At 43.8% G+C, this 14961-nt stretch overlaps 1 protein-coding gene across 9 annotated transcripts in view; it reads right to left on the minus strand.

Moving 5' to 3' along the window:
• Hdac4 (histone deacetylase 4) overlaps positions 1–14961 on the minus strand; it is a 242442-nt gene that overhangs the window by 123421 nt on the left and 104060 nt on the right. For all 9 annotated transcript variants that reach the window (XM_029480595.1, XM_029480619.1, XM_029480601.1 and 6 more), the window contains one exon: positions 1981–2052. In XM_029480595.1, the coding sequence (XP_029336455.1) occupies positions 1981–2052 (72 nt within the window). The remainder of the gene's footprint in view (positions 1–1980; positions 2053–14961) is intronic.

The raw sequence follows: 14961 nt of genomic DNA on the forward strand, positions 1-14961 counted from the left end.
AGAGGTCAGTCGCTTGGAAAGCAGCTCTGCCTCACCTCACATCTCAGAGAGTCGCTTACTCTGTTAGGTGACAGGGCTGTGGTGAGGGCTGGCAGGCATCAGAGATACTGCCAGGCAATCTACTCCATACTGGGTAACCCACACCCCAGATCTTTCTGCTCGGCTGCTCCTGATATCCTCACCCTTGTTGATTCCATCTACCAAGAACCTCTCACGACTCCCTCATCCTTGCCTGTCCATTGATCTTCCTGTATCAGTGGCTTGCTCATTTGTGACAGTTCCTACTAGTCACACCTTTGCAAAGCCTCTGGGCTGGGCTGGAGAAACCCAGAGGCAAGGAGCAGGCCAACCAGAGGAAGAAGCCAGGATGCAACAGGGCAGGAGATGGTGTCCTGGGTGGGCTCAGGACAGGTCCTTTTCTGCTTCTGTCCACACTGAGACCAAAGCAGAATGAACGAGGGAAATGAATGGGACCTGAACGCACAGGGCCCCTGGAGACTGCCCAGGTGGTGGACAGCAAAAGCAAAGAGCAGCAGAGGAAGGACTACTCTGAACTGGCTCAGGGGAGGTCTGGGCCGGCTGCCTTTGGGGAATTCTTTGAAAGAATGTCTTACACTCCCAAGAAAAACTCCAATTTGAGCACTCCACCAAAGTAGCAGCTGGTGGCAAAGAAACAGTCAGGGCAGCTTCCAGCCCTAATAATTCTTGCTACAAAATAGCAAGGCTTGAGTGTCATCACCAGAACTTTCATGTGTTCATAAATGCAGGACAAGGAATGGTCTAGAAATGAAATGAGACTGGCAATGAGAGGGACTGCCTGAGCACTTTACCTACTCAAGTGAAAGGATGTCTGCTCAGATGAGACACACAGCTTGTCAGAAAATAGGTAAGGTCAGGAATACAGCACAACTAATAACCGCAAGGAGACACTTAAAACATTTCTGTTGTATAGTATAAAAATGCAACATTAAAGATATTTCACATCAATTTTCAAGGTTTTTTTAAGCTCAATCTTATTTGTTCTGTGAGGCTTCTACATAGGCGTAAAACCATGCTGCACACACTCTGCCCTTCAATACTGTAAAGATGTGTTAAACATGCCAGGAAATTAAGGGAGCATGGTACGGGGGTTGAGGAGGTGTGGTAACCCTTGCTGGATACACCATGCTGGAGCAGAGAAGGAAACCAAGGGTGACGGGCACGGCAAACACTGGTTCTTGAGCTGGCGCTTCATTGCAACATCCTACTCCATCTTCAGCTAGTCAATGTGATATTAAGAGATGACATTTATCACGGAACTACTAAAAAGCTGACACATATATTTGAGCTCAGTGAGAACTCTGCAGGAAAGCATTACCATCTGTGTCTGAGAAACAAGAAAACAAAACCCAGGTACTCAGCAAAGGAGCTCATACAGCGACAGCAGCAGACGGGAGGCAGGTCAGGCCAGTCCACAGCACTGCAAGCCACAACCCATCCTCACACTAGACTCTCAAAGAGCAGGGTGCGCTGTTCATTGCAGAAAGATGAACACAAAGCCTACTTCTTTGATTTTCTTAGAAACTATGTTTGTTTATCCTTTTTTTCCACAGTCCGTCAGGGCATGTAAGAAACTCTTATCTCATTCCACATTGGGCAAGAACTAGGAAACTATCTCCAAACGCCCAAACTATGGCAGTGTTAGACAAAATGACTTCAGCAAACTATACTTGAGGGAAAGTGAAAGTTAAAACTTCTCAAAACAGTCAGACTTTAAAAGCTGGACGTGTCCATGAAATATTTAGTCCCCTGCTCCTACTTCTGCTCAGTGTCCTAGGGTAGAGCCAATAGTGGGGAAAGGAGAGGTGGAGCTCAGGCACCAAAGACACCTGAAATGCCATTCGGCTCATGTCACACTGACTTCCACTTCTAAATGACCTGCGCCTCCTGTCATTCTCCCCCAATAAAGAAGAACTTCTCAGCACAAGTGTATTCACTTACCCGTGCTGGGCATGTGGTTCACACGGGCAGGATTCAGCAGCTCCACAGGCTGGTCTCGGCCAGAAAGTCCATCTGAGAAACAGAAGAGACACTGACTTCAGAAATGGTGAATTGAACAGTAAGTTTTCTGCAGGCAATGGTCCCCTCCTTTTAGAGGACAGTTTCAATTCCAGCACAGATTGTTTTTACTTGCCAGAAAAGATGAAAAGCTCTTTGTAGAGTAATCAAAACAGCCCCCAGTTAAGATATGGTGAACTGGGATTCCTGCCTGAAGGCATCTGGTGGAACTAGCATGGCTCACACTCACACTTGGTCCACACTGAGCTTATCAGAAGTGGGCTTTTCTGCATAGACCACGAGCATTAAGATCAAAAGTTCCCCTCTTCCAAGATAACAATGAAGGGTCTGGACTTTGACACAAACAAAGCAGCTGTGCCTGGCAGTCAGAAGCAAACAGGGTGCTGGGGTACTCCAAGCAGCCCTGGGGAATGCCTTGCCAGCACCATTGGACTTACAGATTACATAATCATTTCTTTGAAATTCACTTTTAGATCATATTCAGGAAACAATCGGCTGTTCTGACTTAGACAAGAATGAGACTAGAATCCACCAACCACCAACACCTGGCACTGGATGGATAAAAAGACTTCCTGGTACCTCTGTGTTTGCCAAACATGAAGGAAAGAAGACCCACAAACCCTCACAGAAGCAGTCCTTTCCTTTAAAAGCACCATGTGAAAGGTGGTACTAAGTTCTGCAGTGACATGCATTCCACTGCAGACCTGCATCAGGAGCACCCATGCATCATGCACAGTAACTTCACAGGGAGGGCATGGAGCTCCCATGGACAGAATTTCAAAGCAGAACACAAGGAGGTAACAGATAAGGCCAGGCCACACAATGGCCAATTTGGAGTCAATCTCTGTGAGGAATTTCAACTCTGAAGACAGAAGCCTCAAGCCAGGAATCCCCAAACATACGCTTCCAAAGGAGAGAAACAGCAACATGCAGACAGCTCTCTGAATCACACAGGAGACAGAGGGGGACTGCTTCTCAGTCTTGTTCAGAACCAAACAAGGGTGTCAGACAGCTCCCTTCCCTCCAGTAACAACCCTCATCCTAGTTCTAGCTCCCTTAGCTTTCATAGTGGTCAGAAGAAGCACACTGAACCATGTGGAGTACTGTGGCTTCAGAAGGAAGACAGAGAGGTCACTGCCAAACCTTATAGTCACAAATAATCACCCTACCACTTAGAGACTGAAGGCCTTCTCAGGAGCACTGCCACCTGAGACACCCACCCGACCACAGGTTGTAAACAATAGTCTCCTCGAACTTTATGTCTACACAAAAGAGAAATCTCAAGGGGCAGAAAATACTTCCTAAGCCTTTTCTTTCTGCAAAGAAATAAGTATTCATTGTAGAAAGCAGTAAAATGCTCCAAAGGGTAGGCTGTGTGTGTGTGTGTGTGTGCACATACAGTCATGCATGCACGTACACACATAGAAAGTTACAGCCTGCCTTGCTCTGAGGGCTCTTCCTGTTCTTGCCACCAGTGCATCAACAGAAGGCCTCTAACAGTCTCCTCTATGTCACCAGTCTCCTCTTTTCCATCTGGGAAAAGCCCAGGTTTATTAGCTGACCAGTTCACAGCACTCCAACCCTGGCACAGTATGCCAGCAGGCATGGAGACTATTTCTGAAGTAAGGGCTTGAATTGGTTGGTATCTGCCCTGAGCTCTAAGGGCCCAAAGACTCTGACTCTGAATGACACACAATAGTGCCTACTGCACTCCTGAAAGAGACTTACCACATTTCCAAGTGGCTGATGAACAGTGCAAGCTAGAGACACAGTCTATATCTTCATCATGTGATATGACCAAGTTTTGGCCCACATGCAGGACTTGTGTATGCCATTTAGTGTTCAGGATGTACTCACCGAGCATACAAATTTGCTGTCTCAGCTCAAAACAACAGTACAATGATGAGATAACATGGATTCCACATATAAGTCATAACTTAAGCCTGACATGGTCCAGCCTTTCCTAGAACACTACCTCTTCCACCAGCTAGGTGATGTCCTCTGATTTGGCTCTAACACTATCTGCCTATTGTTCACATTGATACTACTGTAGAGAATGGGGAAACTTCAGGCCTAAATTATTAAAAAGCTTGTTCTAAAAAACAAACAACAATCCCTTACATCTTAAGTTACATGTCATTCTGAATACAACAACAACAACAACAACAAACCCTTACATCTTAAATCACATTCTGAATACCAAATGAAAACTTGAGTTCTCCTGCCCAGTCTGTGAGCCAAACTTTGTCCAGCAGATCCACTCTGGGGATATGCCGCCTACTCATTACTCAGCAGCTGTTTCTATTACCAGACCAAGTGCCATGGTACTGCCAAGCTTACATCCAAGTAACTCTTGTTTCACTTAATAGCAGCCGGCCACAAAGCACAAGACAGTCATGTGAGCAATTCTGGCACACCAAGGAGAAGCTGAAAAGGCCTCTCGGTCCATCTCACTATCATCCCAAGAATGTAAGTGGTACATAGGACAGAGTTTTGAAAGATCACACACAGAGAACTTACACGGGCACTTTGTTGTGTTTGCTCTAATTATTAGCTGTTATTCTCTTGATGTACTTGATTTGTCAATTCAACTTTATTACTGATAACACGTGTGTAGGAAAAACAGCACGCAGAGGAGTAAGCACCCACTGTGGTTTCAGCTTTCACTGAGCATCTTGAAACATGACCTCATGGATGAGGGACCAACGGTCTTTGCACTCAAGTTGTTTTTGTTTTTGTTTTTTATTAAGGATGAAAATTAACACCTATATGAAGAGGTGCACAATGCCCAAAAACATCCTAGCCCTATAGAGTTGGGCTGACTGTGAGATTAGTCTTTTTTTTGGTTTTGTTTTTGGTTTTTCAAGACAGGGTTTCTTTGTGTAGCCCTGGCTGTCCTGGAACTCACTTTGTAGACCAGGCTGGCCTTGAACTCAGAAATTCGACTGCCTCTGCCTCCCAAGTGCTGGGATTAAAGGTGTGCACCACTACGTCCGGCTGTGAGATTAGTCTTAACTGTGATCTTGACAACCTATAATCACATGGATAGAGAGTCTTAATGAAGAATTATCTGGATCTGGTTGGCCTGTGGGAATGTCCATGAGGGACTGTTTTGACAGTCAATTGATGGAGGAAGACCCACTCTAAATGTAGGCATCAGGATTCATGGCTGGGACTGTTTAAAAGTGAAGCTAGCTAGCTGCAAGCACAGATGCATCCATTTCTCTCTGATCTGGACTGGGGATGTGCTGTGATTAGCTGTGACTTCTCTTCAGTGATAGAAGTATAAGCCAAATAAGTCCTTTCTCCCAGACTTGCTCTTAGTCCAGTTTATCATGGCAACAGAAATGAGGCTGGAACAGTGATCATCCTCTTCCTTGCAACAAGTTTAACATCACTAGTAAAGAGATTTTATGAGCCATTTTCTAGCCCTCCTGCCTCTTTCTTTAAACTCTAAAACAGTGAATAGGGCTGGGAGCCCCAACCCTAGAATCTCAGACTTTCCAGTGACCAGACTCCCAGTCAGACTCTAGCCTATACTGGATTTGAATGAAGAAGAACAAAGGCAACCTACTGCTTAACAGGAATCTGTATCTAAACACCCCAAGCCCCTTCACTCCCCAACACACACATAGAGCCCAGCTGCATCTGTGATGCTGTTAAGTCTCCTAGAGTTGCTTTAAAGTATGCAGTGTCAAAACTCTTGAGCTACTTGGTCTTCTTGGATATCTGTTATTTTCATTACAACATTTAAAATATTAAAACATAAAAATATTCATGTTGTTTAAGGACTGTAAATGTCCACTTTAGTTAGCTGATGCACACTGGCAATGGGGCATCCTTGGCTCTCACTACTCTTCCCCCTTCTACTTACCTATCCATTTCCTCTCCAGCTCTGCACACAGGAAGTGACAGTGCAACCGGAACTCCCTTCCCCTGCCATGTGCTGCTTTCTCTTACAGTACTAGGCTGGGGCTATCAGCAAAAGGATAGTAATCAAAAACTCCTGTCTGTCTCTAGTCTTCCGGGCAATGCTGTTTTGGCAAGAAGCACAGCACCTGTTGTAGGTTTCTGACTGGTAGCTTTTACCATGCTAGTAAGGAAGCTGCCTGGTGTTTCTGGTGTGCCAAGACAAATCTCTAATTAGGTATGGTTGCTCAACGTATTTAACTCTTCTGTATCAATCAAGAGGCAGAGAAACTCGTCCTTTCACCTCAACTTTGGTGAAATTCTTTTTCTCAACCACAGCCAATATTGTTTCCCTCAGGAAAAAGACCTGGTCAAATTGGACAAGTTTTAGAAAGAGAAAAACAGCCAAAGGCTAGAGACAAACAAGTAGTTAGTGAGATCTGAAACCCTTTCTACTCTGGAGTCAAAACTTGGAGACTCTTCTCAGGCTTAGGGTCACACTTCTGCCCTCTGGCTCTAAAAGAAAGAGAGAAAATTAATACATTAAAGTACTTGGTAGGGGACTGAACTGGGGAAAGCTGGGATGGTTATAATAATGAATGGTGTATTCCTTTTCTACTGGAGATGTTTTAAAATATATGGCTAACATGGAACCTTATAGGTAAGGGGTAGCCATGATAATCACAGTCTTCATGATATCCAGTCTTCCTGGCCACCGAACATTTTAAAAACAATCTTTGTGGCCAGATTCTCTGTAAACTGTCCCCCCTCCTTTTAGCACCTACTTTAAGACAGTCTGTGTGGGCAGTTGCTCATGAAACACAGATTGTATCTCTTAAGGTTCTTCGAAGGCTTTCCTTGGTTCTGACGGCCCTGTCAGGACCTGTCAGGTCATGCCCTGCCCTCATTCTCATGAGCAGACTTAAGAGGAAGACAGTGAGTAAGACCTAGACAGTGAATTACTGGCTATTCCTATCACCTCGTATCAAGGGCAGTTCTATAGCACAAACATGGTATATCTACTCAAAATATAAGTTGAAACCTGACTTCCAAGGCAACTGTGCTATGTGGTAGAAGGCACTGCTCTAGGAAAACGGGCTTCTTTCCCACAAAGAGCACGCATGGTTGCCATAAAGACAGCTCTCCGGTCATGCTTACACATCTAATGTCCACCATGTTACATGGAGCAACGTACCTTTACCAGAGAATGGCCAGATGCCAGCAACATGTTTCCGAGCTTTCCCATTGCCTTCTATCCAAATTAGCCAAGTTTGGAGTATTCTGTTACAACAACAGAAAATCAAGCTAATAGACATAAAGTGCCAACTTCCTGTGTGAGTGCTGACCACCCGTGGACTGAGGTACATTTTACTGTTGTTAAAATATGTCTCTGATTCCCTACCCGTTCTGTCACCTCTAGGAAATGTCACTACTTATAGGTCACACACAAACAGTTACATGCCCTTTCTTCCCCGCCTGCATCTCAGATGACGTGAGTTGACAGGGAGCACCTCACGGGCAGAGGGTGGCAGGCACTGGGCCTAAGAAGTCAGGCACACAGGTACAAGTGCAGGGCCAGATCCGATGTTGCCTACATGGCTTCAGGGGCTCAGGTAGTGATGAAGGACCTGGAAAGGTACCCACATATATGGGTCCAGGCTGGGCTCTGCCATGTGTATACAATCTTGGGCTCCAGGAGCTATATGTCTCATCTCTAAAGCAGGGTAACTACAGACCCCCTCAGAGATCTGGGTGAAGACATTCTCTCTCTGTCTTCCTTGCTGTCCTCCCTGCCCCAATCTCTAGAGAGCTCAGCTCTTGCTACACACACAGGAAATGATCCCACTCCTCTCAGATCTATCCTTGCTCCTGTTATCTGTTCCTGCCACCCGGATCTTTGTAAAAGGTTTGAAAGGACACTGCTACCCAGACACAGCCCGGCTTACTGCACAAGGGACAGCAGGAGGCACCCAATGTCACTTTACATCTGGAACCATGTGGTTCTGAGAGAAACTGCAACACCCCTGGGATACAGAGCTGCTGGTGTTGAACTAAACTCTTGACTTGATGAGGGGGTGAGGGATTCCTGAGTTAAGGATGCATGTGTTGTAGGTGTGTCTTTTTAAGCTGGGTGGTGGAAACCTTTAAAAAAATAAAAATAAACAGGCTAGGATCAGCACGATGGTTCAGTAGGTAAAGACACCTACCCGTAAACCTGACAATCTGAGTTCAATCTGTGGGACCCACATGGTGGAAGGAGTCCCACAAAGTGTCCTCTGACATGCACAAATGTGGCACACACACATACACAGTAAATGTTTTAAAATGTAATAAAAAGAAATTAAATTTGGAAAAACTTAGGGTAGCTCTTACAGCCTAGGACAAAAAAAAAATAACAATCACGAAAACTGCTTTGTTGTATTGAATAGAGAAGGAATGTGAATGGCTGTGTGACTGAATAGCAGGGAAAGCCCACCCCTTCTCCTAGGAGTCTGCCCACAAGAACTGCAGCCTGTGGCTTGAGGCCTTGCCACTGCTCACTGCCTCTTCACCCAGCAGCTCGGTGTACAGTCACGGGCAACTCTACTCCTTGTGTGTATTTAATGTGGCTTTACTGGATTTCTTTGGGTGCAGTGGGCAGCATACCATCCCTTTGGTCCATCATAAGGCCATTGTCCCTTGGCCCTGACCCATGTGACCACTGGTTGGATCCTCCTGGCACCAATTATGCCATTCAGCTAACTTATACAAATGTGCCATGAATGGCTCAGAGATAGAAATGATCAGCTATCAGATTCCCCACCCCTGCCCCCGTCCCCAACCCACACACAGACCTACACCCTACTACTCTCCTACGCTGAGGCTGAGTGCTCCCAGCCCCCACATCCCTTTACTCCACAGCCCCTTCCAGGCAAGGCAGTACTGCACGCCCAGCTAACACTAGGCTCAGCTTTCAATAAAGCCAGCTCCTCCCTGTGTGAATTTCACTAATAGCCTTGAGTGCCCCAATCCATTAAGTTCTGCTTTTTCTTGCCACACAGGTTATTGAGAAATACCAAAGTTCTATAATAAAGCTTGCATCTGCCCATTAATAGGAATTAAACTTTAATGAGTAAGTGTCGTGAATTCCTCAGGCATGCCCAACATAGTTTATGTGTATTTATTAGAGAAAATGAAAATGGAAGAAAGACTCTCTTTCTCTAAGCGCTATTTTTCCTTTGGGGTAGTCAGGCAGACATTTAAAATGTCAAGGATAACCTATGAGGTGTTCCTGCTGATTTTCCCCTAAGAATCACAAGTAGCTCCAAACCATGGTAGGAAAAGAAGGGAGGGGAGGGGAGGGTGGAAAACCAGTCAGGGATCATTTTTTTGATCCTGCTTTGAAAAAGTGACTAAGGTGGGCTTTTTGTTTGCTTTTAAAACAGCTATTACATGGAACACCAGTGACAACGGATTTTGTCTGCTGGAAATTCAGCTCAAGGACAGACACTCCTGGTCTATGGGCAACTCTCACCTTAACTACTTTAGTGGCAGCTAGCTACTGTGATCTTGGAGCTGAGAGGGAGTTGGGTTCAGTCTCACTCGACACTGAAAGAGGCTCAGGCTGCACAGCCCCAGTGGACCATCGACCTTCAGTATCTGAAGGACAGTATCTATGGGTCTGGATTGCTTTCACATGGAAGGCTCTAAAACGGTTACATACATATGGAAGTGTGATGGCAATCTGGGATTTGCCTGAAATACTCTGGACAGAAGTAAGGCAGGTGTAAGAAGAAGACATGGCGGAGAATTCCGGGGCCTTAAGGACAGGGAAGCAGGGGCTACTGTATGAATCTCCCCTTCCTTCTACATGTGTTTGCATTTTTTTCCTTGAGTAGACAAGAATAAAGATAGGTCTTCTCTTCGTTGAACCAATACAATCTGACTAGCTTGTCTTGTCTCAAATGTTCCCATGTTCTTTGGTGTGTCACCAACTCCTTGCTGACCAATGAGTGTTCACTCCTGGCTCATGTCAACCTATAAGCAGGTGCTGAACTTCCAGGATGTGAAAAGAATACACTACAGAAGCCAGGACCACTAGCAAATGTGGTGCCTGCCTACATCATTGTCACAGAACTGCCCTCCTGCTGGACTTCCTCCTCTGCTGAGCTAAGACTGGCTGATATGAAGTGGTAGCAGGCAGACTGGCCCTTATCACAGATATTCATGGCTCTTCAAAGTTCTATCTTGGCACAGGTGGCGCATTTGGCTTTTGTCAAATCACCAGGAAGGCTCACTGTCTAGGACGGTGCTATCTTTAGAACATGGTCAGTCAGATCAACTGGGACAAAGCACAAAAACACGCTCTCTGCCCAAACACTCAGACATCACACAGAGGCCTAAACAAAGGGAAGGGTCATGCCTGAGCCACAGAGAACCCCAAACTGGCTACCACCTGGACATCTTCTCTAGGAAGATATAAATGTAGAAAGTGGCAGTATGCACATAGCCAAGAAGCTCTAGAAACAAGAAGCACACAGCATGTCCACAGAGGAACATGTATGGAAGACAGCACACCCACAGGCAGGCACTGTCTAAGGGAAGAGCAGGCCTATCTTAGTCTTAGGGGGTCCTGGCACAGAACACATAGCTGGGTGTGCCAGAGGCTCAACAAGCACTGAGTGAGCCAGCAGGTGTGTGACAGCAAGGATGCAAAGGAATACAGAGAAGAAACACCTTTGTCTGGATGGTCGCCTTAGCCACGCTGTAGTGTCTCCTGACCAGGGGCAGGTGTCTTGTGGAAGGTGCTATACATTGGCTCTCAGGGCCAGGTCTGCCTCAGAGAACAACATGATCCATCAGACATTTATAAATGGGTGTACAGATAGGACAATGACCTAGCCAGGTCTGCAAACAGCACTCATCTCTCTGCTCCAGAACATGTCCATCCCTGGGGGATGGGGAGTAACTGGGTGCATTGTTTCAGGTCAGTTTTACTCAAAGTAGAGGAGGAGAAAATAACCTTGGAAATAAGATATGCATGTTCCCCCAGAGCCCATGTAACAAGTAATGGATACCGACTACAAAGGGTAGTGCAGCAGTACCCACAGGCTCTTGAACTACAAGCAGCAGCTCTCAATATAGGCACCTTCAGTCAGGCAAGGGACATGGTACAGGGACAATTATCTCAAGCAAAGATGCAGCCCCAGCTCTGATGCCCACTGGGAATGAACTAATCTTACCTACTCTAGACATCAGCTGTCTATCTGTAGAAGCAGAAGTTGTGGTAGCCAACTCAAAGAGGACTTGAGGAGAGGGGAAAGGCCATAACCTGGGGCCTTGTGGCCTTGTACAAAGCTTTCCTTAATTTTTGTTTAAGTGCAGAGCACATTGATATGATTATATCTTTAAAAAAGTTTTCAAGACATAATTATATTTAAAAGTGTGGTGGTTTGAATATACCCAGAGAGAAGCACTATTAGGAGGTGTTGCCTTGGTGGAGGAAGTGTGTCACTGTGGGGGTGGACTTTGAGACCCTCCTCCTAACCACATGGGAGCCAGTCTTCTCCTAGTGACCTTCAGATGAAGACCTAGAACTCTCAGTTCCTCCTGCATCATATCTGCCTGGATACTGCCATGTTAAGGTTTACACTTCTCTTAAAATTGTATTTATCAATGGTGTCCTAATTGCAAGATATAGTAGGGCGACGGTGGCATACAATTTGTGGGAGTAAACATCCAATAGACGATTTGACTTAATGCCCATGCTATGAGATGGGACCTATATGGTGACCAAGCAACTTCAAAGGGTGCTCTAGATCAACATGATCAATTGTCACATAAATTCAGAGAGACTGAAGCAACATTCACAGGGCTGCACCAGGTCCACTGTATGTGTATATTACGTATTCCAGTTTAGTGTTTTTATGGGATTTCTGAGTGCAAAAGAATGGGTCTTGAATTTTGTGTCTTCTCTTGGGCTCTTTTCCTTCTGTAGATTTGTCTCATCCAACTTGATGTGATAGTTTTTGTTTTATCTTATTATATTTTACTTATATATTTTGTTATATTTTTAATCTTTTGTCATTATTCCTTACTAATCTGTTCTTTTAAAATGAGATACAGAAAGGAGTGGATCTGGATAGGAGGGATGTAGGGAGGAACTGGAAGGCATGGAAGGGAAAACCATAATTAGGATGTATTATGTGAGAAATTGATCTATTTTCAATAAAAGAAAAATACGCTTATATACTCAATAATAAACATTAAAGGGGCTAATGAGATTGCTCAGCAATTAGCAGTTTTTGCTCTCAGATCGGTCTCAGTTCAGTTTCTGGCACCTACGTTGGTACACAACCATCTGTACTCCAGTGCCAGGCAATCTCATGCCCTTTTCTGATCTCTATGAATACCATACATGTGCATGGTATACACACATACGTGCAGGCAAAATATTCATGTAAAATAAAGTATACAAATCTAATAGTAAGAGTTAAAGAATAATAACTACAATGAAAAAAAGAAACTTAGAAAAAAGGTGCTCCTGTAAAGCAGTTTTTAATACAAATTTTTAAGAAGAATGAACGCAGTTTTCTAGAATTGCTAGATTAGATATAGAGAGAAAAAAATAAGAATACGACTACAGACCTAGACCACTGGAATGTAGCATAAAAATAAACAAGAAAAGTAATGAGCAATGAGCAAATGAGCAAGAACAGCCAGTACAGACCTAGTGTGAACTACTGAACCAAAACCCGAAAGAAACACACAATGCAAAACTTAATAATGACAATACTCTAGAATTCAGAAACATTATTAGAGTTCTGAAGTCCTAAGTAGTATAAACAAGTACAAATGTGCATGTAGACACTTTTCAGTAAAATATCTAAACATCAACATAGAAAGATATTTATATATCACTGAGACAGTAAGACACGGTACCCATGAAGAAAGAAAACACGGGTTGATGCTTGGTCTTTTGGCTAAGATTAAGAATGTATTCCTTCCTCTCTCTGAAGACAAGATATGAAAGGAATCTTTGGAGGTAGGAGAAGGAGAGGATAGCTGGGCAGAAAACTTCTTTCTAATAGCAGTAGAGGGGAAAGAGTAAAAGATAAAACTGCTGCTGAAGGGTGTAGCTAACTCCATTTTTGTACCTAGCTAAACTTTCATGAGAGAGAGAGAGAGAGAGAGAGAGAGAGAGAGAGAGAGAGAGAGAGAGAGAGGTGGAAGACACTTTCAGACTAACAAAAAATGTTTACTGGGGCTCGAGAGATGGCTCAGAACTTAGGAACACTTGTTGCTATTGCAGAGGACGCAGGTTCAGTTCCTAGCCTTCACATGGTGGCTCAAAACAACCTGTACCTACAGTTTCAGGGTATCTGATGCCATCTTCTGGCCTCCAAAGGAGCAGGCACATGCAGCACACATGTATACACACAGTCAGAAAATTTATATGAATAAAATAATTACAACTAAAAATATTTAACATTCAGAAACTATGGGCCAGAATAACAACTAAAGGATTATTTCACAATGAAGAAACCATCTCCATGGTGGAGTGCAATGATCAATGCTAAGGTAAAACACTAGTGAATATGTAGTAAACACAGCTGTGCAGGAAATAACATAAAGTTCACACAATCACCAAGACCACTTTTACCACAAGTATGTTTCTGAAGACTTGTCTCCCTTGTGTGTGGTGTGGTGTGGTGTGGTGTGGTGTGGTGTAGTGTAGTGTAGGGTTGTGTGTGCATGTTTTTAAGAAGCTTGTTAGCTTCTTATATAAATACATATATATTATATATATTATATAAATACAAATCCCCTAGTACAAAATTTCCCTTTCTACTCTGATACTAAAAAACAGTGCATTTTTAAGGCTGAAGCAGGCTGTGTTTCACTTCTAAGAGCCCATCATTTTTCCTTGGTGCCAATTTCTTTATTCTTGAATAAATCAAATGAAGTGTAGCTGTCCTTGAAAACAGAAGGCAGAAACACCAACTGCCCACCAAGGTTGCTGCTTTCCATGGAGAGTAGGCAAAGGACCGCAAAGCTCTGCAGTTTAGTGCTTCCCTGAAGAAGGCAATGCTCATTAGCCTGCCTGAGAACAAAAGCGAGCAAAAGCCTAAGTGATGAAGATCACTGCTGGGCATGGACTATTCTCTACACACATCATGGACAACAAACACATTTGCATGTCCAAGAACCCTTCTTTGAAATCAGCCACACTTATGCAAAAGCAACTCTGTGAAAAATAATCAGCAAAAGATTGCTTAGTTAAAAGTAACCAGCTCTTGGGTAAGGATAAACCAGTCTATGCAAATAATGTTGCATTAATGCAAATATTATGTTTGTCTTTTATTTTAATGCAAACAGCATCTGTTTTGCACAGCCACTGCCATTGCTTTGTAGTTCCTGCTGAGGCACTCCACTGAGTTCCAGCTGCTTGTTAAGAGTGGAGAGCAGATTTTCAGAGAGTAGAACAGAGCAAGCAGCTCTTCAAAAGAACAGAGGGCAGACAAATCCCAAGGCCTTTCTCTCTCACTAAGGAAAAGAAACAAAACCAAGAATGATCCCAATCTCTTCTGTAGAGGTTTAGTTCTCCGGTGGGGGGTGGGGTAGGGGGAGGGGTCCGCTTGTTACTCATATGTATTAAGACTAGTAAATTCTGTAAGTCAATTATGTATCATAACACTTTGCTGAAATTATTGATAATTTCTACAATTTTTCTAGTCAAATTTTGGATAATATAATACAACCTTCAACTGAAAATAATTTGACTTAATATTTTCTCAATTTTATCCCTTCTCTTGTCTTACTGTTCCAGCTAATGCTTCAATCACATTATGGATGAGCAGTAGGGACAGTGGGCAGTCCTCTCCCATTCCTGATTTTAATGGGAGTTATTAATGGTTTTATTCACTTAGGATGATATTGATCATGAGTTTGTCATACATAACCTTTATTATGTTGGAATATGTTTCCTAGAACAAGTCTTACTTGTTCTAGGGC

The sequence above is a fragment of the Mus caroli genome, chromosome 1 (genome assembly GCF_900094665.2).
Source record: "Mus caroli chromosome 1, CAROLI_EIJ_v1.1, whole genome shotgun sequence".
NCBI classification, from domain to species: Eukaryota; Metazoa; Chordata; class Mammalia; order Rodentia; family Muridae; genus Mus; species Mus caroli.